The 27,217-nt window shown below is 36.2% G+C and overlaps 3 protein-coding genes and 1 non-coding gene across 11 annotated transcripts in view; 3 read left to right on the forward strand and 1 right to left on the reverse strand.

The window, feature by feature from the left end:
* The window catches only part of PRPF39 (pre-mRNA processing factor 39), a 31,948-nt gene extending 22,540 nt beyond the window's left edge, over window positions 1–9,408 (forward strand). For all 7 annotated transcript variants that reach the window (XM_031453656.2, XM_064485925.1, XM_031453657.2 and 4 more), the window contains 9 exons: window positions 994–1,159; window positions 1,591–1,698; window positions 3,068–3,232; window positions 3,547–3,673; window positions 4,042–4,310; window positions 5,217–5,401; window positions 8,019–8,093; window positions 8,310–8,430; window positions 8,676–9,408. In XM_031453656.2, the coding sequence (XP_031309516.1) occupies window positions 994–1,159; window positions 1,591–1,698; window positions 3,068–3,232; window positions 3,547–3,673; window positions 4,042–4,310; window positions 5,217–5,401; window positions 8,019–8,093; window positions 8,310–8,430; window positions 8,676–8,732 (1,273 nt within the window). In that variant the 3' untranslated portion in view covers window positions 8,733–9,408. The remainder of the gene's footprint in view (window positions 1–993; window positions 1,160–1,590; window positions 1,699–3,067; window positions 3,233–3,546; window positions 3,674–4,041; window positions 4,311–5,216; window positions 5,402–8,018; window positions 8,094–8,309; window positions 8,431–8,675) is intronic.
* On the forward strand, window positions 4,379–4,464 carry LOC116153756 (small nucleolar RNA SNORD127). The gene has a single exon (XR_004137638.1). It is a non-coding gene; the product is annotated as a small nucleolar RNA SNORD127 (small nucleolar RNA).
* Window positions 9,409–9,724: 316 nt separating the features above from the next.
* Window positions 9,725–22,333, reverse strand: FKBP3 (FKBP prolyl isomerase 3). The gene is made up of 7 exons (XM_010976965.3): window positions 22,172–22,333; window positions 19,600–19,701; window positions 18,901–19,008; window positions 13,597–13,732; window positions 13,016–13,083; window positions 11,336–11,433; window positions 9,725–10,071 (listed from the first exon to the last, which is right to left on the reverse strand). The coding sequence occupies exons 1-7, from the start codon at window positions 22,277–22,279 to the stop codon at window positions 10,017–10,019; spliced, it is 675 nt and encodes a 224-aa protein (XP_010975267.1). The 5' UTR covers window positions 22,280–22,333; the 3' UTR covers window positions 9,725–10,016.
* A 1,487-nt stretch (window positions 22,334–23,820) lies between these two features.
* The window catches only part of FANCM (FA complementation group M), a 48,501-nt gene continuing 45,104 nt past the window's right edge, over window positions 23,821–27,217 (forward strand). For both annotated transcript variants that reach the window (XM_010976967.3, XM_064485927.1), the window contains exons 1-2: window positions 23,821–24,453; window positions 25,035–25,207. In XM_010976967.3, coding sequence (XP_010975269.1) covers window positions 23,919–24,453; window positions 25,035–25,207 — 708 coding nt within the window. In that variant the 5' untranslated portion in view covers window positions 23,821–23,918. The remainder of the gene's footprint in view (window positions 24,454–25,034; window positions 25,208–27,217) is intronic.

A 27,217-nucleotide genomic window follows, 5' to 3' on the forward strand; every position in this document is an offset into this window, starting at 1 on the left:
GTGTATATGTGTGTGTGTGTGTGTATTTATAAACCGGTGTGTATGGATAAATGAAATGACGTTTCTTTTCAAAGCACTGCTTAAAATTATATTGCTTTATCTAGAGTGTTGGGAATTGGATATAGTAATATGAAATTTAGGGAAAAGGTTTGGTTAACTTAAATTAGAGTTTTAAACGTCACCATAATTTGCTTTTTATTTCAAGCTGTATTAATAAGATTGGCCAGAAAGTATATAAAAATAGATGAGAACAAAATTCAGAGTAGAATCCTTGGGCATACTAGCATTTAGGGGCAGATTGGAAGGGGGATTCCTCAGAGGAGATTAAGGATCAGAGACTTGGAGGAAAACCACAGAAGTGGTTACTCAGAGCCAAAGGAGGTTCTAAAAGGAAGGTTGGTGAACAGTCTTACAAACTGAGGACTTTGTTAGGAGGCTTTACTGTAAAACAAATATCCATTTAATTTTGCTTGTAAGAGGTATTTTGTGACTTTAATTAGGGCAACTTCATTGAAGTGTTTGGCACAGATACAAGGATTCAGGAGTAATTGGGAGGTGAGGAAGGAGCTGCAGAATTTGCTGATTATTTACAAGTAATCATTTATAATTTAAATATGGTTTGCTATATTTAATTTTGAAGTCACTTTGTAAGATAGGTATTGTCCCATTTTACACATGAGAAAACCAAGATTTAGAGAAGGGAAAAAATTCCCTTAAATTGAATAACTAATAATAGACAGAACTAGGATTTGAATGTGTGACTGTCCATCCCTTCTCCATTCCATTGTAAAGGCAGGAAGGAAATGAAGATGTCTTTACACTGTTTTATCAAGTGTAAGTTTTTACTATAGAAAGGAAGGAGAAAGGATGTGGTGTTTTGGATTCTTTTTTAAAACCAGAGTTCCTTTGAAAGTAATTGTGGAGAAATCTAACGTGGGATTTAAAGTTATGCTTTTCATATATAGAGGCTGTATTTTTGTTATCTTCCTTTAGATTTAAAGAACATGTACAGAATAACTTGCCTAGAGATCTTCTAACTGGTGAACAGTTTATTCAGCTGCGAAGGGAATTAGCTTCTGTAAATGGGCATAGTGGTGATGATGGTCCTCCTGGTGATGATCTACCATCAGGAATCGAAGACATAACTGATCCAGCAAAGGTAACCAGACTGACTTAAAAAATCTTTCAGTGCATGAGAAAACTAGACTATATGTCCCTTGACTGCATATATGGTATGACTTGTAGCTCATGTGAAATCAATTTCTGATTAAGGCAGGTGGGAATTCTTTAACTGGTATGGTTTAAATACAACTTTAAGGTAGAGAGTGTGTTTTACTATGAGACACCTAAAACTAAGTTAGTTTGGAAGGATTATTTTGCCTATGTTGTGATATACTAGCCCTAAATATATCTATATAAGAAAGTGGTTTATTGGGAAATTCTGTTACAGGTTTTAGTATTGTTAAAACAATTAAAAACCCACCACTATTCTAAGACTGTAGTATGTGTAGATAATACTTAAATGTAAGCTGTGATATTTAAAATTTTTGGTGTATAACTTGTGTGATTTAAATTTTTTTTCTTCCCAAGCTAATTACAGAAATAGAAAACATGAGACACAGAATCATTGAAATTCATCAAGAAATGTTTAATTATAATGAGCATGAAGTTAGTAAAAGGTGGACATTTGAAGAAGGTGTAAGTTTTTTTTTGTTGTTATTGTTATAGGCTTCAAAATATAGCTAGGAATAATGTATTTTTCTTTTGGTTTTGAGTAATGTCTCTGCTTTTCATTTTGCTTATTTAAGTAATAAGATGTTTGTCCCACTTATTGCTAATGTCAATTTTACCATTTTCCATTATCAATTTTAGAAACATTGAATTCTGACTTACTTGAATTGCAAGATATCTGCTTAATACTGAACCATTTTATTACTGTTGTTCAATTTTAAAATCAGCTTCATTGAGTTATATTTTATGTACAACAAAATGCAACCATTTTAGGTACAGTAAAATGAGGGTTTTTTTCTCCACAATTTTAGTTTTTTATTTCTGTTATTTTTAACATCTTCATTGAGATATAATTCACATGCCAAATAGTTCACCTATTTAAAGTGTACAATTCAGTAGTTCTTAGTATATTCACAGATATGTACAACTATCACTACAGGCAATTTTAGAACATTTTCATCATTTCCAAAAAGATATCCCTTACCCATTAGCTCTCACCCACCTGCCTACAGCCCCCTACTCTGAGCCCTAAGGTACCACTAATCTACTTTCTGTTCCTATAGATTTCCCTATTCTGGCCTTTCATATGAGTGAAATCATGTAGTATATGGTTTTTTGTGACTGGCTAGAAATAAGAGTTTTGACAAATGTGTATGCACTGTAATCATCACAACAATCAGGATAATAGAACTATTTTGTCACCTCAAAAGGTGCCCTTGGGCCCCTTTTCAGTCAATAACCTCCACCCTACTCCTAGCCCCAGGCAACCACCAATCTGCTTTCCCTTTTTTTTTTTTTGTTATATTCACTAGTTTATTTTTTAGATAAAAAAAACAAAGTGGTAACATACAGTATTTGTCTTTCTGTCTGATTTATTCTGCTAAGTATGATACCCTCCAGGTCCATCTATGTTGCTGCAGTTAACAAACTTTCATTCTTTTTTGGGGGGCTGAATAGTATTACCTTGTACGTATATATATATACACTACATCTTCTTTATCCATTCATCTGTGGATGGTCACTGATCTGCCTTCTGTTACCACTGTATAATTCTTCACTTTAAAAATATTTAACAAAGAATAAAATTTCCTGAACATAAAATTGTATAGTTATTAAAATGGCTGAATAAATGGAAAATACATTCTGTTCCTTCAATTTATAAAGCCTGAATAATTGAAGGGATTTTAATTTTTAAAGGTTTTAAAATCATGAAATATGGTGATTGAAATTTTTGGGTTCATTATTATATTTATAATTTAAATAATCTGTATTACTATAGTCATGCATGTTTTGGTGTTGGTATTACTTTCATTGTCATATCATGCTTTTATTATAGATTAAAAGACCTTATTTTCATGTGAAACCATTGGAAAAGGCACAACTAAAAAACTGGAAAGAATACTTAGAATTTGAAATTGAAAATGGGACTCATGAACGAGTTGTGGTTCTCTTTGAAAGATGTGTTATATCATGTGCCCTCTATGAGGAGTTTTGGATTAAGGTAAGAAAATTATATGCTCTGAACCTTGATTATGTTATAAACATTGATCTAGTGACTAACCTTTTTTGTACTTCTGTTGAATGTTGTTCATGTAACTATATCTGTTGCATTAGGAGATGGTCTGCTTGCAACCAGATTTGACTGCTGCATATGCCAACCTCGTTGCCTCTCTTCGTCCTTCCTTACAGAAACTAGTCTAGTGGTTCAATAAAGGTGCTGAATGGGTTTAAAAATAGAATTTTATCGTTCTGTCACATATTTAATGACTTGTTCAACTGTAAATTATTCAGTATTTCCTCTGTTTCTGTATGTAGTATGCCAAGTACATGGAAAACCATAGCATTGAAGGAGTGAGGCATGTCTTCAGCAGAGCTTGCACAATTCATCTCCCAAAGAAACCTATGGTGCATATGCTTTGGGCAGCTTTTGAGGAACAGCAGGGTAAGAATGAAGAAATTCAGCTGATATTTTGGGGTTTAAGTTACTTGAGGATAAAGTTGTAGGAATTGAGTCTTGAGGGATGGTGCAGAGCAGAGGTCAGTAAACTTTTTCTATAAAGGGCCTGATAGTAATTATTTTAGGCTTTGCAGCCCATATGATCTGTTTCCTAACAGTTCTGCCATTGTTACCCACAAATAACCATAGGCAATACATAGACAAATGAGCATGGCTGTTTTCCAGTTTAAAAAAACAAGAGGCAGAGGGGGCTGGGTTTAGCCTGTGGGCTGTTATTTGCATTAAGGATACCTGGCATAAAGGATATTTCGTAAGTTTAAACAAAAGCATAAACATTTAATTACTATTTCTAGGTAATATTAATGAAGCCAGGAATATCTTGAGAACATTTGAAGAATGTGTTCTAGGATTGGCAATGGTTCGTTTGAGAAGAGTAAGTTTAGAACGACGGCATGGAAATATGGAAGAAGCTGAATGCTTGCTACAGGATGCCATTAAGAATGCCAAGTCAAATAATGAGTCATCATTTTATGCTATCAAACTAGCTCGACATCTTTTCAAAATACAGAAAAACTTTCCAAAATCAAGAAATGTGCTTTTGGAAGCAATTGAAAGAGACAAAGTATGTATTTGTGTTTTTTTAGAATATGCTTCATAAAAAACCAGTGGGTTTTTTTTTTATTTTCATTTTGGCAACTATGATGAAAGATTTGGTCTGTATGTGATATATTTTAATACTAAATGAAGACAACAGTCCCTCTAAACTGATGTTGCCATTCTTTAAAAAATTTTTAAAGTTATTAATTAAAAGTTTGAGGAAATTAAGATTATTGGATTAAAAAATGCTATAGACGATGTGACATTTTCTATTTTCCCCACATTTAGAAATTCTATGGCAAATTTGTTTATTATAAAGTAGTGTAGAGGGCCTAGGAGAACACATTATAAAGAAAAGCATGGCAGTGGCCTACATTGTAGCCAATATAGCAGTGAAATTATTCCCCTTTTCCAAAGTACTTCCTTCTATATTTCAATTAAGGTGAAAGGCAGTAGCTAGGAAATGTCTCATTTCTTAGATTTTCGTCTAATGCCAGGTCTGTTTAAGACACCGGTTTATAACAACAGGTTTGCTTCCAGCTGCAGTTTAGGATGATTATCTATAGTTGTAAAGATAGATTACTGGAAACTGTACAGATCTTTCTTTTATATTTCACATATTTCACTTTATATTTGTCAGGTAGGTCAAGCCATATTAAACCCAGGGTAGGATATAGGAATTTAATTTCTTGGCATTTAACAGTTTGCATATTTCGGGAGATACTAGGATGATGTCTCTACCTACCAATGTGCGAATTAGTTTTTTTCCGTTTAGATATATGTTGAAAACATTTAACATGAATTACATTTTAATATAATTTTCAGTAATGAACTTTTCAAATTGAGACATAAAAATTAAGGCATTTTAAATATCTGTGGTCTAATCAAAATATCTTAGAAATATCATTAATTGATACTGCTTTTTACACAGGAGAACACAAAGTTATACCTCAATTTACTTGAAATGGAATATAGTGGTGACCTCAAACAAAATGAAGAAAATATCCTAAATTGTTTTGACAAAGCTATACATGGTTCATTACCTATTAAAATGAGAATTACATTTTCTCAGAGAAAAGTGGAATTTCTTGAAGATTTTGGTTCAGATGTTAATAAGTAAGATCTTAATTATATATTATCTGTTTGAATAGTAAATGAGCATTGATATTTTTGGATGGGTTTTGATGATGAGTACAAAATAGTATATTGTTAAACTCAGAATGTGTCCTAGGTTACTTTTTCCTCAGATATATGTGGGGTAAATTAAATTTTACAGATGTATATGTGCTTAATAGGAGGACATATAGTTTGTCTTCAAAACTCTTCTCAAGACTTTAGCATGGCAATTTAAACAATGAGTGGATGAGAGAAGGCAGGAAGCAGCAATTCTGTGAAAAAGGAAATGGGTGAAGGATTGAACCTTGAAACACAAACATTTAATACCTAGGCCACTAGAGGTGGGTGGGGTTATCTTGAGTAGGAATGCCATTCTATCTCAGATTGGAGAAGAGGGTGGATGTGGTTCCAAAGGTGCCTAATGGCTTCATCTTCATGCATTGTAAAAGTCTAATGAGTGCACTGTAGGGGATCTGGGAAAAGGACGAGTTTAAGATTTAAATCTGCAAAATAGAAGAGTAGAAATATTGATTAGAGCATTGCTGCCATTTTTTCTTACTTGATTCTAGTGAGGAAATATCCCAATTCCTGTTAGGCAAGTGTGTCTATAATTTTGATTGCTAAGATTTTAATTAAACTGAAAAACATTTGTAACATGAGTGACATTTTAATACAATTGTACATATGTGCTTGGCATAATATTGACTGTTGTATATACAACAGTCTAATGAGGGGAAGAGATTCTATTATCCTTCTAACAAAGAGAGGCTTAAAGAGAGATAAGGCAGTTTTTCCAAGGTCGCTTAGCTATTACATTTTGCAGCTGGGATTAGAACCTACTTCAGAGTCTATGCTCTTAACTACCTCACGTGCTGTTAAGTGTCTTCTTTTTTGCACTATACAAAAGAAATGGCATATTTTTCTAGCTTTTAGTCTAGTTGGATGGGATGGTGATCATAGGATATATATCTAAGTATGCAAGGTAGCATATAACTATAAAAGCTGTGATCTCTGTGGAACAGAATGGATTTGTCATCCTTCATAGAGGAGGTGGTGCTTCATTTAGTAACTACTGGATTCTGATTAAGCTAAGGAAAGGATAAAAGAAAGCAAATAAAAGTTCATGTAAAAGTAACATCTGCTAGATTGAAGGGTTTTCTGAAGCAGTGAAGGCCTGATGCTAAATGTGCTGTGTCTTGAAAGCTAGACTGAATTCAGAGCACCTGTGGTATACAGTTGACAGTAGGGTTAGGGTTAGGGTTAGAGCCAAGGTTAAATGACATATTTGAATTTGGTAGTAATATGCAGACAAATCTGAGGCTTGACAAAAAGATCCCAGTTACGTCCTTGCAGATATGGTAATGGAGGGTCTCAATATCAGGTCTAATGTTGTAGTTGAAATTAAAAAAGGGAATGATATGGAAAATAAATGAGCCACTTAGAAATTTAGGTAGCAGGGTAATGAATCAGTAAGAATTAATGTTCCCAAATCAGACAAAGTCTTAAATACTAGCTCTCACTTAATCTTTTACATTCCACAGTCTAAAGACTTTTCTCATGTGAATTTTGAGTCTCTTATTGCCAACCAACAAGTTGTTAAAGTCCTTTATGCTGAGTAAATACTCATCCAGAAATTACTGGTGTTGACAGTTTTTGTCCATGGAATATTTTGGGACCAGTATTACTGGTAGTTGTTATTAAATGTGTATATATGCAGGCTGCTGTCCAGGGAAGTCGAATGTGCATGTAAAGTGTCATGGTCATTTCCACAGAAATGTTAATTATCTATGTTCAGTTTTTTGATTACCTTAAAAAATAAGGCCATCTTTGTCTTTATAAAAAATATTCCAGAAAATGATAAAAGGAAAACAGTCATTATGATTTTAAAGTCACAGTTTGGCTTCAAGTGACATTGTTTTTGAAGTTCCAAGTTCCAGGTGAAATTTATAATACATGTCACATCAAAAACTTTTATTAAAAATTATTTTTAATCAATAATATCCAGTTATAATGTAGTTTTATGTTAGTTCTAATTTAGTTTATCATATGGCCAAAGTTTAAATACACTTTCTCTTAACTGGTGGCAAGTGTCTTCAATAAGCATTGGTAAATTTGATCTCAAAAATATACAAATTACAGAACTGTCAGGACTCATGGTCGCACTGGACAGAAACACATCATCAAGGTCACTGTCTTGGTTGTGTGATAGCTCCTTAGTCAGGCTCTCCCCATGTGCTAGAATAATAAACATAGTTAGCTCTTGGCTAGCATCCCATCAGCTTTAGCCAACTGTAGTACAGAGAACAGGCACTTTTCCAATAGCTCAGTCAAAAATCCTGGGATTTACTGACATCCTGGTTTGGGTCATATGCTCACCTCTAAACCAATTATTGGTCAAGGGTATGTAGTAATGTACTTGGCAAGGCCTGTATCCCTGAAGCTTCATTTAAACCATATGGACCGAGAAGGAAAGTGCAGGGCAGGTTTGCCTGCTGGTTCCTTTAAAAAAGAAAAAAGTTCACTGCAACATGCTTTTATTTCCCTTAGTGGAAAGAACTTAAAAATTTTAAGCTTGGCTTTTGTGTAGTTCAAAGGATCTTCTTTCCTTCCCTCTCAGGCTTCTGAATGCTTATGATGAACATCAAACACTCCTAAAAGAACAGGATTCTTTAAAAAGGAAAGCAGAAAATGGGTATGTAAGTTTTGACTGAATCAGGAAGGGATGCTTAAAAGACATTTCATTGTGGAAATGTCTTTAAAGACAAGTATTACCTTTATGTTGTGGTAATTTGGAAATCATACGAGTGGTTGAGAACTTCAGATAAATGCACACAGATGACTTTTATCCATTTGTTAAAATACTTACCTGTGGCAGTTTTGAAAGTTTCCACTTTGACCTTTTATTTAGATCAGAGGAACCAGAGGAAAAGAAAGCACACACAGAAGATACAACTTCATCATCTACACAGATGATTGATGGTGACTTACAAGCAAATCAAGCTGCATATAATTATAGTGCCTGGTATCAAGTGAGTGTACATAATTGAATTTTTTGTTAATAGCAGTTATTAGAAATGCATAAATTAGGATAGCCTTTTTTTTCTTTAGAAAAACTGTTTCTGTTGCATATTGCATGTTACCTTTTGTGGTTAAGACATGGAATTTCAGCAGTGAACATGTCTATTTTCTTAAATGTACTTGCTTTAATTCTGTTTTTATATGTGGAACTCAGCCATAGTTCTTATATGCTAACATATTTGCTTTTTCCTTTCAGTACAATTATCAGAATCCTTGGAATTACGGACAATACTATCCTCCCCCTCCAACCTGATGTTAAAAATAAATACCAGATTCCCTGTGTGAAAAGTATGAAATTATTTTTTTTTAATGAGGGATGTAAACATAGCGTAAGCTTGTTGTATTTGATAACTTGTCTTCCCTGTTTCTGTGTAACATGATTTGTTTAGTAATAGGGGAAAATGTCACTTAGTAGCTTACCACAGATACTATTTCCTACCATTTATAAAATTTACTTTTTATCGGAGAACTATTTTTTTGATTTTTGCATTAAGTGGTCTAGAATTCTTTTGCAATGCATTTGCAACTGAGTTTTGTAGCCTTAAGGGTAGGAAAAAAAGCTGACTGCAAATCATGTCAGTGTAGTACAAGAAAATACATAAGGGCTGGTTATTAAGGATTTACCTCCTCTTAAAACAAAAAAGGATTTTTAACCTTTGCTGACAAAAGATTTTGTCTGTGTTTCAATTATCCTTGTGAATTGGGATCTAACAGCAGAAAAGATACCTATTAAAATACTGTATTGGAATAGAGATTATAAATGAGGAAATGGAATGTTTGCATCCCTTTAAAAAAGTGAAAATTGTATCAAAACTTGTTACAGGAGACTTTGTATTTGGAATATTCATGTAAAACTTGTGAGCAAGCTTTCATTTTGATCAAACTGATCATCTTCATTTTTGTAATAAAACTGAAGACTCATCCAGTAATTGTTATGAATTTATTTGGGGGGGGAGTCACCTAATAATACTAACTTTATATTCACTGTTACTCACTGTTGTTTTGATGTATGCTTTTCTTGAATTCAGCTATTAAATTCTTAAAATTTCTTAGACCTTTTAGTTTTAGCCTTTTGCTTCCTCTCTATCTCTACACTTTTGCCTTCCCTATGCAAAAATATTTAAGTATTTTAAGATGAGTTTTCCTGGCGGAGCTCTCCAGACAACTGGTAATCCCTGGTCTGATGAAGTCTTAGTCCTGGTTAACCTAATCAGAACATTAATATATTAACACCAAACAAATCAAGACATTGGATACATTTTTATTGAGCCTTTTAGTTTACAACATGAGGTACAAGGAAAATCAGTTCTCTTTACCCAATATTTTACACAGCTGTAGTAAAATATTTTAAACTGCAAGGGTTTATTAACAGATTACATTTCTTAAAAGTTGGGGATCAAGTAAACAAGTTCTAACTTCTTGAATTTTCCAGTTGACTCTTCCCTTTAATAGTAACGAGCTCTAATTAGATACATACGTTTCCTTCAAGGCTACGTTTTATTGTTGCTGATGTCTTTAGATCTGAAGCATTACTATTTCAGTCAATATCCACTAATTCCACTTCAAAAATAAGTTTTGCATTTGGTGGAATTCTGTTGAAGAAGTCAAGGTAAATTTGATAAAAACTGCCTCTCCCCTTAACTCCCAATAACCTTAGTCTAAAATCAGAATTATGTATATTGAATACTGGGAATTAATGCCAAAGTGAGGGCTTTATAGTTGACTCAGAGGCTAATACATACTAACCCAAAGGTTCCTAAAAGTATTTTTGTGAATGAAGATCATAACCTATCAATATAGACTGACTAGTTAAGTTGATCTTGAACAATGATCTTCCTTAACTGGATGCCTCACTAGTACTCCCAAATTAACCACTACTTGATGAAGACTGTAAGTCAGTACTCCAAACCAACCCAAACCAAAAGATTTCAATCTAGCTGGGTATATGAGTCATATTAAATCAAAGTTCATATGAGGTAGCATCTGATATTTGTTGTGAATTTTCCTATGTTCAGTTCAGAGAAGATGATTTTTACCTGACTGGTCTTGAAAAACTTTCCATGAGAGAGAGGGAGCTGTAGCTGGCCATCTGATTTTGATACTGTGAGAAGGCTATTATATTTCCAAGTAATTTTACCTGGTAAGAACTAGAATGGACTTACAATTTTTTCCCTCCCAAACTTATTGTAACTGTTCCAATTAGTCCACTGAGAATGGAACCAACAACAGAAAAAACTACCTTCCCATTTATCTTTTGGACTGTTCTGGTCATAATAGACTGGAGTCATGGCTCTTCTCTTTTTAACATTCACAATTGGGCCTGTCAGAAAAGTATTGTCATCAGTCGTAATCACAAATGCTTATACTATGATGTTGGACACATGGTCTCCTTCCTTTCACAACTGGTAATCCCCAACATAGTTACATTTCTAAGCTTTGAGTACCCATTTAACTGCCTTAAATTATACGGTAGCATAAAATTACCAGGATCCGTATTTGAGTCCTACAGTTTGCTACAGTTGTTTGTATTGAGCATCTTAACTCCTGAAGTAGTAAATCCTTCAAACACTGAAAGTAGCCTTCAAAGATGAAAACTTAAACCTCAGTTTGGGTCTTGAAAATTAAGAGCTTAAATTGCAAGAAAAAGAGATTCCAACCCAAATTAGAATATTTTGTACCAACAGAAAATAGTAACTATTGTCTATATTGGAGGTGTTGACACAAAAGCATTTAAATATCAGGAGGACTGGTCTGGACAGGATTCCTGACCTGGAGGTTAACCTAGACAGCCTCTTTCATACCTCAAGTGATCTTTCTTGGTGTTTTTTCTCTTAAGTACAAAGGAAAAAAGGATACTTAGCATCAGGCTGTCCTTTCTTTCCATAAGCCCATTCTGGTTCAATCTCCAGTCGAGCCTTTTCTCCTTTACTCATAGTCAAGAGTGCTTCATCCCACTAAAGGCAAGAACATAAAATCAAAACTAATGATACTTTACAGAAAGTACATACAAAACCAGAAGAAAGGCAAGATTATGTAGAAAAAGGCATTCTGTTAACAGAATTTCATTATGTCCTAAGGTAATATCCTTGGGTGAGTCCCTAAATCTTTGTCCTTTATTTCCTCAATGAAAAAATTACGGACATATTAAACAATATTTAATGTAAATACTCGAACTCTTCAAAATGACACAGTGTAAAAGCACTTATGTAAACTGCAACATGTTACACATTATGGAAGTAGGTTTATTAGTACTATCATAAAAAATCTGTTACACTTTTATATCATAGTACAAACTTCTGAATTTATTTTTATAGGTAACAAGTACTCACTCTAAAACCGTTCTAAGATTACCAAGTTGCAGTAGTGGAGCATGATGTCACATAAAATAAACTACCTGCTAGAGCATTGAGATCTTATGCAGAAGGTAAAACTATTCAAGGAAATGATAGAGGTTTTTGGGTTTCTGCTCCGTTTTGTGTAAATTTGGATCTTAAAACCAAGTTACCAAAAACAAATCAACATGATGCAGATACAGAATATATTACTGATATCACATACTCTGTTGAAATGTAACAATCATATATAAAGCTCAAAGGATATAGACCTGTCACATATTAGAAATTAAGAATATGGTTGACTAGAACAAATTTATCAGTAAGCAAGTTAGTTGTAGAAACAGCTTAACTTGCTATCAACTTGGTATAATCAGGTAGTATATAAAGTTATTTCAACTAATAAACCTTTAGTTTCAAGATGTTTTATATTCTATTTTGGGCTCTGGATATGATTGAACAATATTTTAGGACTTAACCAGAGTATAAAGAATAACACATTAAAGGTTTTCAATAACTGCATTTTAATAGGAGTTCTGGTTATTAACGTTTGATGTTCTGAGTAGAGACAATTTAAAGTAGTAAGTGGGCCCTAATCTGATTCAGTGAGGTGGATACCAGCCCTGCTCTTTCATCTCCTTCTGTACACTGCGATGGTCAGTAGAGCTCAAGCCTAACTCTCCCTTTTCTCAAAGTTTCGTGTGTAAAGGCATGCTTGTATTTGAAAGCTCTTCTAGTGTTTGAGCCTAAATTGTGAGAGGTGAGAAGGCTATGGGAACAGACTCTTGCTTCTATCAGTACTTCAGTCTTCAGTGGAATAGATATTTCACCTTTCTCAATCATGAATAAGTAGTACAACAGCTACGTAATATGTTACAACATTCTTACAAATTTAGAAAGCCAGACATTCTGACAATTACTTTACGAAGAAAAAATAATCAAAGGAGTAGGCATGGAAGGAAATGTTTGAGTTTTTACTATACTATGTGCTTTAGGTTATACCCATTTAATCTTGTAACAACCTTGAGGTATGCTGTACTGAGACCCAGAGAACTTAACTTGTGCCAGATTAGTTAGCAATGATAGCACTTGATTTGTCAGACTCGAAGATTGTTTTCATCATATCCCCAATCCTCTTTATGGCACCATACCACAAGTAGCAGGTGCCAGAATATGTACTAATTTATTGCCATTTCTTACTTACTCCTCTGATAACTTTGCCTATTCCAACCTTAAAACTTAAAGGCTTGGCATTTTTCTTCTTCTTTGAACCTGTAAAACAGATTTTCCTTATAATTAATGATGAAATTAAGTTCCAACTGAAAAACATAGTGATTTAAGTCTTTACATTGATTTCAGAATTGAACCATGAATTTATGCATCTGAAAAGAGAAAAATTCAGAAAGCCAGGTAACTCATCAAAGAAATTCTGGATGTAAAAATAACTATGGTCTAAAGGGGAGAGGGAAAGGACCTATATTTACACCATTAAAATAATACACTATTCTGCCTTTTGTATTGAATTTGGGACATAAACCAAGTTTAGATTAAGCCTCTGTATTTTGTGCTTTGGAATGACCAAGCCGTAAGTAGTGAACTGATAAAAGCCAAATTATTTACACGCAGCCGTAAGTAGTGAACTGAAGACCTCTTAGAAGTAAACTACACGTGCAAGACTTCTGGAAAAAAGTAACAGCCAAGGAAAAAGTACTGCCAACCACTGCTACCACACAAATATCTTGCAATGCCCGAAAACCAAAAAGCTAAGATTACACTTAGACTTACTGGTTTGAATATTAGTATCAAAAACAGTCCCGTCCTGTAGTGTTCCTGTATACCAGCAGTGAACAACATCTCCCTTTTTAGGAAAGTTGGTTTTATCTCCTTTTTTAAGAACAGATTTTGTATATTTTGGTGGACCCTAGAAACAAACAAAAACAACACACACAGAGTTGTTAACTCATACTCTTTTTTTAGAAGGATGATAAAGAGAATACTGATATAGCCAACTGTGACCTAAGTCCAGTCAGAGTTTCACAGATTTAGTAACAAACTATTTTGCCTCTGGTTCACCTCTCTTAGTTCAAAAAAACTCACTCTCTCATTTCAAGTTTGTGATGAGAATATTAGTAATTATCTATAATTTCAAATAACTTATAGCTTCTTTGGGAACCAATGCTCTTTTGACAAGATTAATTATTCACCAAGCCATAAAATGAATCCAGTTATTTCCCAAGGTTAGAAGTATCACTACAATTTAATTCCTATGAAATTATAAGGCATTAAATCATTGTGACATCTTTTCAAAGACTTGAGCTGTTTCAGGACCAATAATTATTACTAAATATTTTTATTATATCCATTTAGAATGAATACAGTAATGTTGCATCTGTTCCTGAACTTGAATTGAAAATAAGTTCACATAATGAATGGAATTATCTATAGAAATTACCATAAGAGGCATACTTCCTAGAACAAAGCAGGATTATCAAGGTCTTTTTATAAAAAAGTATAAGATTAATATATTCAACAGTGTGAGGAATGTATGTGAAGAAAGCAATTTCTTAGTCAAACTTAAGAATCTATAGAATTTTACACCATAGAACATCCCAAATGATTTATATAAATTAACTCTCAATTGTCACTAACTTATGAGGTAGGTACTATTTTTATCCCTATTTTACAGATAGGAAACACAAGGATAGAGTGGTTTATTGACTTGCCTAAGGTCCTAGAGCTCCAAAGTGTTTGAATAGGATTGGAAACCAGGCTGACTGGATATAAAACCCAAGCTCTTAACCACTTTTTTTTAACCTCTCAAGCATATATGGAATGTCACATACTATACAGTCATTTTCTATGTCAATTTATTTAACCTCACAGCAACCTGGCAGTCCTTTCCCCATCTTTTACAGAGAAAGTAGTAAGGCCTGGATAGGGTTTAAAGCCCTTCCAGTTCAGTCTAAGGATTGGCACTTTCAGCTTTATAAAGCTAGGCTACCTCCCTGAATCAAAAGTCACACCTATAGCTTGAGTGCAAAGTGTATTACAAAAGTCAGCATGAACTTTCTTCCTGACCCATTCCAAGCTTGCTTTAGTAAGAAATGTTACTGTAAGTGGTCAGAAGTCTACTGCTAGCAGTGTAAACTGGTGCCACCTCTTTGGAATGCAGTTTAAAAATGTTAAAAGGGTGATAAATAATAATTTTATTTATACAAATATATGCTCAAGAATTTGAAATTTAGGAAAAAATCTTTACACAGTTATTCAGTCACTGTTATACATAATAGCAAAATAGCCACACATTTATGATAATATAATACTCAGTTTTTAGTATTGTGGAAAAAGTCTTCCAAGATTAAGAGAAAAATCAATAGAAAGTTCTAACTACAGTAAAATCTCAATCACTTCAATAAATATACACATAGAAAATATTCAAAATGTTAAGTGTTCATTTCTAGGTGTTGGAATTATGTTTTCTATATTCTTTTCTGTTATTTCCTATTTTAGAAATAGCAGGTTATTTTTATATTAGAGAAATAAATGATTTTTAAGGACTATAGTTGACTTGAAATCTGTTAACATATAACCCAAATTAAAAAAAAATAATTTTAATTAAAAGTATTTAAAAGCTACAAAATGAGGATGACTACATATATATATTTCATGTGAGGATATCAAGCCTTTATTAAAGAAAATTACATGTAACTATTTGAATGGATAAGGTATGATTAGCAAACAATAGCCACAGTTTAAAACAATGTCATTCCATTATTTTCCCATTTGTTGTCACAAGCTGCTTGGGCATGTTGTGCTATCAACATTAGAGGTCCTAGAATAGTGCAAAACAAATAAATTGGTGGCTATATCTCAGTCTTAATGGTGAAGGCATAAGCCTACTATGGCCTTGATTTCAGTTTCACGAAGTATCTTTTAGGGATCACCTATTCCTTGGCATTGTCAGAAGAAAAGGGGCCTATGGGAAACACTATGATAAAGTTAAATATGCCTCTATGCTGTAACTTCTCAGAGCTGTCATTGGCTCATATGCACTGTGACTCATCAAGTAGGAGACAAAAGCTTTTGATGATGCCAGAAAACCACCAGGAACTTCTGGGACCTATGTTACATACCTTGTAAAATGGTGCTTTAATTATTTGATCTTACTTTAGATTTCATTATAAGAACCTGATTGGTTCCTGGTGAGAGGTCAGATCAGTCCCAAGGCTATCCTGGAGTTATGCACTTGAATGAATCTGGCTTTAAGGTAATTTCCTGGCTTTGCAGCAATTTCTTAGTCCAGAGTGATAAAAAGAACTATATTCCTGAGACTAGGGCTAAACTAGATGCTTCCAGACACAGAGATAAAGGAACTTTTGAGAGTAATCATTATAACTGCAATTAATTAGACCACATCGTGGCCTCTAAAATGAAAGTACAGCTGACCCTTGAACAACAGGGGGTTAGGGGTGCCAACCCTCTCTGTAGTCGAAAATCCAAGTGTAACCCACAGCTGGCCCTCCTTCTACATGGTTCCTCTGTATACGTGGTTCTGCATCCACAGATCTAACCAACTTGAGGATCGAGGATCATGCAGTACTATAATAATTACTACTGAAAAAAATCTGTGGGTTATAAGGACCTGTGCAGTTCAAACCCATGTTGTTCAAGGGTCAACTGTATATTACGTAAGTATCATTAATTCAAGAAATATTTGAGCATGTCCCCTGTGCTGGGAACTGGAGGTACAACGGCGGGCTGGCAGACCTGGTTCTGGCCCTTCCTCTAACAGAATACAGATGTGTATAATGTCATATGTTGAGACCTAGAGAGGAAGCACAGGGTGCTAATGTGAGAATGACACAGTGACACGACTTTGTATAGGCTACAGGCTGGTGGAAGCCTCTTTGAAGCACTGTTTTTACACAGTATCCTAAAGGACAAAAGAAGGTTACTTAGGCAAAAGGGGAAGGTTTACAACAGAGAATGGCATTTTCATAGCTAGCAAAGAGCATGAATATTGCCCAGTCTGCAAGGGAGGGAAGAGTAATGGTATGAGACGAGGCTAGAAAGACAAGTAATACATGTTGAGAATCTGGGTTTTTATCTTCGGGTCACTGAGCAGACAATTACCACTTTTAAAGAAGTTACAGAATCAGATTTGTGTTCTAAACAGATCAGTGTAACCTACTGTGAGAAATGGACAGAGAGTCAGAAATGAAGTGAGGAGACTTGTTAGGAAGAGGTTAGTAGTCTAGGTCTACGCTAGGGTGCAAATGTTGAGAATGACAAAAGATGCAGTTTTGTGATATATTTATGCAGAATCAACAGAATGTGGTGATTAGATGTAAAGGAGTTACAAAGGATGAATCTCAAGTTTTTCGCTTGAGTATTTTTACACTTGGTTCTAAGTTCTGAGTGTGGGTTCCTGATTCAGCTTACACTTTCCCTCTTGTCTAACATTCATTCATACTTGAAAACTTCCCTCAATACCACTTAATACATAACAGACAATATACTACTATTTCAGAAAGCTTACTAGAATAGCCCTTTTGGGGCTGAACAATGAAGAAAGAGAATGAAGGCAGATTAGTTGAATGACTTTTTGAATATTCCAGGTCTGAGGCTTCGGAATGCTTGAAAATCAAAAAGGAAAAGATGAAGATTTGAAAAAGATGTCTGAGAGCCTTACATCTGAGGGAAACATGAGAAGGAAAAAGAACCAAAGATTCAGAGAACTTTTAAACTGGGGAGAAGAGAAAGATTACAATTATGTATGTTAATATCTTGGCAAAATAGAACACAGGAGTATATAATGGAGAAAGGAGTAAAAGGGTTGCGAATTTCGGGGAAAGTGACAAGCAGTTTATGCAGGCAATGTGGTGGGGAACTGAGTAAGGGACAGCATAAGAGATGCTGAGTAGCAGTGAAACTAGAAAACATGCTTGGCTAATATTAAGCAGTAATTTATATGAAGCCCAGTGGAAAGTTTTATGATTATTCTTTACAGTGCTTGCTCTGCAGTCCCACAGCGTGAACAGAGAAAGCAGACAGCAGGGACCAGCAAAGTACTGGCCAAGAGATTATGGAATCCAGGCGCTAGGAAGACAATGAGATCACATCATTGGGCTCAGGCTGACCAGTTAAATGAAATGAGATGAAAAGAGGTCTTAAAGGATATAATTTAGAACCCTCAAAAGAGCTCTCTAAATTGTTTCCAGCCCTTACAGCCTTTTAATTTTATTTGTAACTCTCCCTCTTTTTTAACCTCCTAATGATATTATTACTGGCCGCCTCATACCTCCCTTACTCTAATTTTTGGGAAGGTACACTATATTGCCAATTGCTTTTGCCACCCTTTTAGTAATTATTATACCTCTATTTACCTTAGTACCTGTTCAGTATTTGCCTGGTATATATATGACATTTATCAAGTTATTATTATTAGATTGCTATCACTGACACTAAAACTGCTAGGAATGAGTAAGCTTAGTTACTAGCAAGATATTATCAAAAGTGGCAAGATAATAATCAATTCAGCTCGACTGAGGCTTTTCTAAGAGCTGTCCTTCACTCTACTAAGGCTGTCCATTTGCAAAAATGGTTTTATCTGGTTCTTCAAACCTTGGTACCAAAATACAGAACCTGGGTTAGGAAAGATGAGACAGATTAACCCACACTCAGCAGCCAGGCCCAAACTAACTATTCCTATTGCCAAGGACAACATCTATATTTAAAAAAGCTACAAATAATCAAAAGGAAGTTTCTTTCACTCAGTCCAACTTAGCTATAGACTAGGACCTTAAAATAGCTTTGAAAGCTCAGAAGTTCTGGCCAGACAGAGAGGCAATATGAAATACAAAGCTAGAGGAATTTCACAGGAAAGGCTTACTATTTGTAAAGCATTGGTTCTTAGGTTTTTTTCTTACTGAGTACTCCTAAGGGAGACAACACACTCCAAACCAGTGTTTGGCTCACTAAAAGTAGCCATACTCAACCACCCCTTATTATGCAAAATCAGTGCTATAAAACAAATACTTTTTCTCAAATTCCCATGAGAAATAAAATATGAATGTATTATATACAAACCTCATCTGGAGTCTCTTCAGACTTGGTTTCTTTGGGTTTATCTTCATTAAGCTTCACATTTTTCACCTGCTCGGACACTTTACTTATGCTTTCAGTACCCTTGAAACGCTGTAAGGAAAGTGGTCTAATATTTATCATATTCAGGTCTGGCCAAGAACAAAGGAAGAATCTTATGTTAAGCATTTTAATCATCAAACTATCTCACAAAATAAATTCTGGCACGAGAACTATAACCTTTAGAAAGACCTAAGTCAGAATCAGAGATATGAATACTATTCAATCAACTACTTAATATTCTTTTCTTGGGAAAGATGGTCATTTCATAGTGAACATGTATTGGGGATTTTCTTAAAATTTGCTTTTCTAAAGGCTCAGCCTAGATCTAAACAAGACGTTAAGTTCATTAATGAAATGGAACTTACTTTGGATTTATAACTTTTCAGTGTCCTTGAGAATTTGCTTAATTTAAGCTACCAGGGAATCATTTTTAAAAAATCTTTTCCCTTTCAAAATATCAAAACATTCTGCCATACTGCAGACTAGCCTTGCTAAATTTGACAGTCCATTTGTGATTACAGTTAAGAAAAACTGTAGGCAGAAAAACCATAAACATATTCTGCAAATAAATGCATTTAAAACTTCTTCTGGGAACAAAATATCTATAATGATATTCTGGTAGTAAAATGTAACAATACTCACCTTACTTTCAAAAAGATGGTTATAGGCTGTAACCAAATGGTCCTTGTTAGCTGTCTTGGCCACATTTTTAATGTTTCCTAGTAATTTATGTTCTGCAAGAAACTGTAAGGAACAAAGCTGGTTAGTCAAATTAATTTCCCTCATGTAAGAAAGGGTCTAAAATTAGAAAATGAACTTTTATGTTAGCAATTATGTTTTCAATCGTACTACTAATGATAAAAGAAATGGAACATTATATTTTATACTCCATAACAAAACAAGATTTAATGAAGATTAAAAAACATTTTGTATTCAAAGATTGGAGCTGTAATATTACATGGGCGTCACACTGGTGTGTATTAATCCTTTTCCTATCACAGAGCTCACAAAAAAGCACATTTATACAGCAAGCACACTTTAGTAACTGGGTGAAGCTGCTCCCGGGAGGATGTTACTTGGAGCGTCCAGCCATGCTGGGTATAGCTATCTTGACATATCTGTTACCCATTCTTGGCATACCTGGAAGCACTGTTACACAATGCTGGATACACAGTGGTTAAGTGTGTGAACTATGGTGTCAGACCATCTGGGATAAAATCTTAACTCTCTAATTTTAGACATGGGACTAAGTTTTCCTAAAGACTCAGTTTCTACATCACAGCATTAATTACAGCACTGTAAGTCAGAGGCTTCCTGTAAGAATAAATGCAACAATTCATTTCCAGTCACACAGTAAAAACTCAAATATTACCTATTAGATTAACAAAATAATGTATTCAATAACTCAAACAACAGTAGAATTCCATTTCTCTAAAATATAGCACTAAGAAGTCCGATGAACACTAAAATACTACTACTTAAATATCAAATCATCAAAATCATGTACCTTCATCTCAAAATCATGTACATGGGGATTTTAGTAACTTCTTTATTTCCCTTACTTTATTCTGCTTCCTTTTCTGCCTTGTGGTCCTTGCTTGATTCCTCATTTTGTTACTTTCTCAAAGTTGTTCTCTGGCATCTTCTAACCTTCCGATAAAGCAGTTTTTCTAACACTATCACTATTGTATTTTTTTTTCTTTTTCTCTTTCCCTCTTAGAGAAATATGCTAAGTGATAAAAGCTCGTGGAAAAGGCTATTTTGACTAAACAGAAGTCATCAGTTGCTTCAGCACTTTACTTCTTTAGCAAGGTTCCAGAAAAATATCTGAATTATAAACATCTCCTTGATATCTTATGATCAATAAAATAGTGATTGTCAAATATAGGTTTAAGTATATGAATGAACACTGGAGAATATATACTTAAAAGATTAGTATGTTATAAAATATATTTTGATAATCCAGGTCTCTTCAAATTGTCCAAAGTGGGCCAGTTTTACATTAGATTCCACCTTGGGATGATTTGTTTTGTAAGAATTTGATGAATATAGTATTGAGGCATTACATGTTAATAAATGTCTGCTCTATTGTTTCAGTGAAATATGAATTGGCTTAAGAGGAAATAATTCCACTAAAGTGGTACAATAGTATAAATGGTATCCCTGAGACATGGTCTTTTATTTTTACCCTCGTATCCCCAAACACTGAGCATAGTTCTTGCTGTAGATGTTGTATAAGTATTTGCTGATGTGGGGATAATTATTCAGGAGTACGAGGCTGAAAGTTGAAGAATAATTATACCCCCCCTTCAAGAGCCCGCAAAATGAAAATAAACTACAAGCTTCTCAAAAGAGCCCAGAAACAATTTTTCTAAATGCAAGTTTAGAAATTAAGTAAAAAACTGTAGACAATCACATATAGACCACTGCTTCTAATTTCCTTAAGTGGGCGATGCTGCGTGCACACAAATTGTAGTTATTCAGTAATTAAGAGAGGTATGAATGATCTTAATTTCCGAAGGAAGAGAAGTCAAGTCTGACTTGTGACTAGAGGGTAGTTAAAATGGAGACTGTGCTGAAAAACGCAGGGCGTTCAGCATAAAGAATGCCAAATAGATTTCTTAGTTTGTTTATAACAATGGGGGACCACTGTACATGAAATGCGCATGTTAACTCCCCTAAATATGAAGGTCATTTAAAGGGTCGACATTTTAAAAGTTAAACCGCAATCTACGGATTTTAAAAAAAAAATCACACGCATTTGTGCTATTTAGTAAATGATGAGAAAAGCAAATCTCACACACGGTTCCCACCGAAATCTTCACATCCTCTCTCTTCCCTAAAAGCCCACACTCCCTTCACAAGGGTCTCATCCAAGCCTCCAGTCCTCCGGCCCCCGCCTCAGCCCCCAATTTCTCCTGGGTTCCTGTTTTTTCACGGCCTCCATCCTCACTCTAGGATCCCGATGAGGTTCTAAATCTGAGATTGCCGTGTGGCCCAAGAGATTCAGCGGCTCCACTCGCCCGAGCAGGGCGGCCCGAAGGGCGGGAGCGTAGCTCGGAGGGCGCACGCGGGCCTCTCGGGCCTTCCAGGCCACGGGCCGCGGGAGAGCGGGGGCGGGGGCGGGAGGAATACGGAATGTATGGGCATCTCCGAGGGGGGGGTGAAGTGTCCCTCTGCCACAACAGCCCGGCCGCCCCGTCGCCTCCGGTACCGAATCTGAACCATGATCCTGCAGAAACTTGATAATGTCCTTCTTGGGTAACTGCTCGCTGCGCAGCTGCTCCACGGTCCAGGCCCGCTGCGGAACGGCCGCCGCCATCTTCCCCCGCTGCCTCTGCTTTACTGAGCCAGCCCGCCTCGGGTCGGCATCGCTCCGCCCCCGGGGCGTGGCGCGGACGCCTCGCGGGCTGGGGGGCGGGGTCACTGCGCTACCCAGCGGGATTGGGGCCAGAGCTTGAGTGACGTAAAAGGCTGTGCGCTGGGGCCTCTTTGTTGACTCCCGGCGAAGACCCGCTGATGTGGCCCGGGGAACTGACCACGCAGAAAACTGCAAGCTGTTGTCTACTCTTAAGTGGAACCCTTGTGAGCCGACGAACTCTGATGGTTGTGATTGTTTACCAACCATTACCCACACCTGTTTATTACAGACAAGCTGCTATGCCTTTACAGCCTACAGCTTGTTTAAAGAAAACAACAGCATTCAGACATCTAATCTCATTTTATCTAGTTCCAGCCTAGAAATTCACACCTGAATTGGCTCAGTCCTTGTCCGTCAGAACAACCCATATCCCACCACCTTCCTTTTAAAACTCACACAAATGAAACCAAAATACAATCTATCCCCCTCCCCTTCTTCAGAACAAACACACAGTAAACATTTGGTCTGAAAGCAAGTTCAGACACTTCACCAAATAAAACAATTTAAAGTAGCTACACGCAGGATAGCGCTTACTGGTGGTGGTGGTGGTCTGAAAGCAAGTTCAGACACTTCACCAAATAAAACAATTTAAAGTAGCTACACGCAGGATAGCGCTTACTGGTGGTGGTGGTGGTGGGGTGACATTGTTAGTGCTCAAAACAACCTCATGATGTGTGTGTACTTTCCCTTAATACACGAGGAATCAAATCTACAGAGGTTACTCAAATTCGCCTGTAGGCTGAGTAGAGAAGCCGGAGAATTCGGAGAAGCCGGGAATTGCATCCAAGTCTAAGGTAGAAAGCTATCGCTAGAGTAGAATAATACTACACTGACGCTTACTGCTCTGTATCACGTATGAAGGTGTAATGGTGGAGTATCTGGATGCCTTGCTTTTTTTCTTCGGATTTTCCAACTAGTATCAAGACCAAACCATTCACTTACCTTTTAACAATAGAAATACTAAGATAATGAGTTGCTACTCCTCATACTGCAAAGACACCTGGCATTTTGTTTTCACAGACTGGACAGAAATTAAGACAAGTTACTTAATTCTATCTAAACAGGTTTTTCACTTCATCTTCCAATTAAAAAGTACAACCAAGAACAAGGAATAAGGCACATTAGACGCTCAATAGCGTTAAGTTAAAAAAATGATTATCCATTGTTTTGGGATCTCAAGGTTATTTATTGTATCATTTTAAGCGACATCACTTTAGGAGTGAAGCCCGGACACCTAGCCACTGGAAACGGAACCCAAATTTAGAGTCGAAAAGAAATTGACAAGGGGACCAAATTTAGAGTAGCTCCATCACAATGCGCACGCGTCCCAGGGAGGCCGTGGGGTTTCCGGGAAGCCCGCCAATCATATTCCCAGCGCAGACTCAGTGGCGGCATTTTCAACGGGATAAACTGGCCTCGGTCCCGCCCTCTGGTTCCACAGTTTTTTTATGCGAGGGTAACCGATGGGGATTGGAACTGAGGCTGTTGAGCGGCAGCAGCTGCTCGCGTCTGAGAGAAGCCTTTGGTGGTCGTCGGCCTAATGAGCGGACAGCAAAGAACGCTTTTCCAGACTTGGGGTTCAAAAGTCTCCCGTTCCGCTGGGGCTCCGAGTTGCAGCTCTAGAACTGAGCTGCCTCGGGGCCCTGGCAACTCCACGGCTCATTTCCGTGCAGCGGCACAGGAGGCAAAGGAGGCAGAGGCTGCCGAGGCTCAGCCCGAGTCGGACGACGATGTGTTGCTGGTCGCAGTGTACGAAGCAGAGCGGCAGCTCAGTCTAGAGAATGGCGGGTTCTGCACCTCAGCGGGCGCCCTGTGGATTTACCCTACTAATTGCCCAGTGCGGGACTACCAGCTGCGCATCGCCAGGACCGCTCTGTTCTGCAACACGCTGGTGTGTCTGCCCACTGGCTTGGGAAAGACCTTTATTGCCGCCGTGGTCATGTACAATTTCTACCGCTGGTTCCCTTCCGGCAAGGTGGTCTTCATGGCCCCCACGAAACCTTTGGTGACACAGCAGATCGAGGCTTGCTACCGAGTGATGGGTATCCCGCAATCTCATATGGCCGAAATGACAGGTATCTTAGAAACGGTGGGCTAATTTGAAATCAACAGTTGGGCACCCAGGGGAAAGCACGCGTTCCGATGGAAATAGAGCTAAAGGAATTCCTGACCCATGTGGAATATTCCCTGGATCACAATATGCTTATCTTACGTCCTCTACTTTAAAACATCATCGGCTTGTAGCAAGTTCAGCTCTAATAAATAGGGTTGCTTTATTCAATCTTCAGAGAATTCCCGTATCAGTGTCAGAGCACTTTGAAGTGATTATGTGTGAATACCTCATCGGTAAGTGAACATGAGGTTTCCTGACTTTCTTCCCCAGAAGGATTTCCCAGTTGAAGAACTTTCTTCTTTTTAAATATTATGTTATTTTGTAGGAGTTATCTAAGGCAGACTAGTTGTAGTTTTCAGTAAGAGCCAGCATTGACATTTGAATTACAACAAAGCTTTAAAATTTTACATTCTGATGGTTTGTCCAGTTATTTTGGAAGCAGATTACCAAAACAAGAATGCATACTGAAAATAGGCCAAGTTATTTATATGTTACAGATAACAGTCTGGAGTTTAGAATGTACTGTGTCACTTTTATTTACAGGATCTACTCAAGTTTTTACCCGGAAGGAAATATGGGGCAGTAAGAGAGTCATTTTTCTTACACCTCAAGTCATGATAAATGATCTTTCTAGAGGAGCTTGTCCAGCTGTTGAAATAAAGTGTCTAGTTATTGATGAAGCCCATAAAGCTCTTGGAAACTATGCTTATTGCCAGGTAATGCTATGTTAAGAAGTATATTATAGTGTAAACATTATTAAATAGCATTTGCAGGAATAATTATGAATGATGGAGGTTATTGATTGTATTATTATTATGAAAAGCCTTGTATCTATTACCTCAGAACAGATGGTGATAGGAAATATTTTCCTTTATCTATTCAAATAAGTGTCTCTGCTGTTTTTGTTTTTTTTTTCCTAGTTGGGGGAGGTAATTAGTTTTATTTATTTATTCTTAGAGGAAGTACTAAGGATTGAACCCAGGACCTTGTTCATGCATGAGCTCTACTACTTGAGCTATACCCTCCTCCCTGGTTTTTTTTTTTGTTTTTTGTTTTTTTTTTTTAAGCATAACAAGACCATCAGTGTCAGAAGTGCATGATGAGAGTCTCCTAATGGTTGAGGCAGTGATCCAATGATCCAAAGTAAGGTATGGATGGAGATTTGGAACTAAGATAATAGTCAAAAGATTGGTAGTGGATATGCAGTGTCATTCCTTGGCAGCTAGGTAAAATAACACTTAACTACCAGCATTGTTTCAAGGATCGGAGGACATCAATGTATGAAACATACCTAACACTGCCTTCCTATAGGAGTAAGTACTGCGGGAGTGAAGTACAAAGGTGAAGAGGTGGGATATGACTAGAGAGGTGCTTAAGGGTTAGGTCAAGAAGGCATTTGTATTCTGTGCTTGGCAGTTTGAATACACCTTGTAGGCCATAGGGGATATAGGTGGTAGAGACTTACTGAAAAATGTTTGGCTAGGGTGATAATTCAGATTTAAAAGAGATTAGAGGAGAGAAGGGTAAGGCAGGGTGTCCAGTGAAGGACAGGAGGAATTTGGGATGACTCCCAAGTTTCTGACTTGGCAGATTGTGAAGATATTGATGTTGTTAGTCAAGATGGAGAGTTCTTGAGGCAGAGAACATCTGCGGTATTGTGGAAAGAGTGAGTGCAGTTTTAGATTGTTGAGTGTGAGGTGTCTGTGAGGAATCTAGCTATAGATATTCAGTGGGCAGTGGGTGAAAGAGAGGTACAGGCCTCAGTGGAGAGTTCTGAGCTGGAGATACAGATTTGAAAATCATCAGCATATAGGTGGTAGGTAGTTAAAACTACAATAATTGGTGATACTAGGGAGAGAGTAGAGTTAGAATAGAGGGAAAGTCGATTTTATTTAATGCCAAGAGATGAATTTCATTGCCAGTTTGTGATTTTGTAAAGTGGTTTCCTTGGGGACTTTTAAGTGTTACTGTGTTATATTTCTGTATTATCTTCTTGAATATTGTCATCTTGCTTAGAGTTGATCTCAGTGAGGAAATGGATATATTTTTTCATTAATTTGTATCTTTACAAGTTAAATTAATACCTAGTGTGTTAAGGTTTCTGCTTGAGAAGGGCATGTAAAATTTTTTATTCTAACTCCATGGAATTCATTTTATATACTTAGCTTATATTTAGGAACTTTATTTTAAAAAAAATTTCTAGGCATCAGGTGATTTTTTTTTCTACAAGTCTTACGCTTTTATTGAGTGTGATGAGACATGACTGACTTCTTTAATATCAAACAGCAACTGAGAGTTTATGCTACATTGAATATTCCAGATATAGTTTCCAATAGGAACATAGCTTGTTGAAGAATGTAGCTTTCTGGGTTGCAAACACAGTATCACTTACACTACAAAATGCTTGAAAATTCCTCCTGGAAAAAAAGTAATGTATCAGGGACATTTTGTCTTGTATTAGCTTTTAATTAGGACAATTGTACTTAAGTCTTCTTAAAGTATAATGTTGTATTTTTGTAACTATCATTCTGTATTACATTATTTAAAAACTCCATAAATAATATTTTTGGAGTACTGGTTGAGATTCAGTGTTACTCTCGTTGAATTTATCCTTGACATAGGTTGAAATCAGGGCAGTTTTAAGATAATCTGATTTTAGCACTCTACTAGCCAAGATATGGAAGCAACCCAAATGCCCATCAAAAGATGATTGGATTAATATGATG

Source organism: Camelus dromedarius, chromosome 5 (assembly GCF_036321535.1).
Source record: "Camelus dromedarius isolate mCamDro1 chromosome 5, mCamDro1.pat, whole genome shotgun sequence".
Classification (NCBI taxonomy): Eukaryota; Metazoa; Chordata; class Mammalia; order Artiodactyla; family Camelidae; genus Camelus; species Camelus dromedarius.

What these genes read in the sequence shown, in the direction of transcription:
- FKBP3 (XM_010976965.3), bottom strand. Translation starts at nt 22,279, where the DNA reads ATGGCGGCGGCCGTTCCGCAGCGGGCCTGGACCGTGGAGCAGCTGCGC. An exon ending in TGATACTAATATTCAAACCA is followed by an intron (nt 13,084 to 13,596) that starts GTAAGTCTAAGT and finishes TCTGTTTTACAG; the next exon opens with GTTCAAAGAAGAAGAAAAAT. An exon ending in AAAGGACAGCCTGATGCTAA is followed by an intron (nt 10,072 to 11,335) that starts GTATCCTTTTTT and finishes CTTCTTCAACAG; the next exon opens with AATTCCACCAAATGCAAAAC.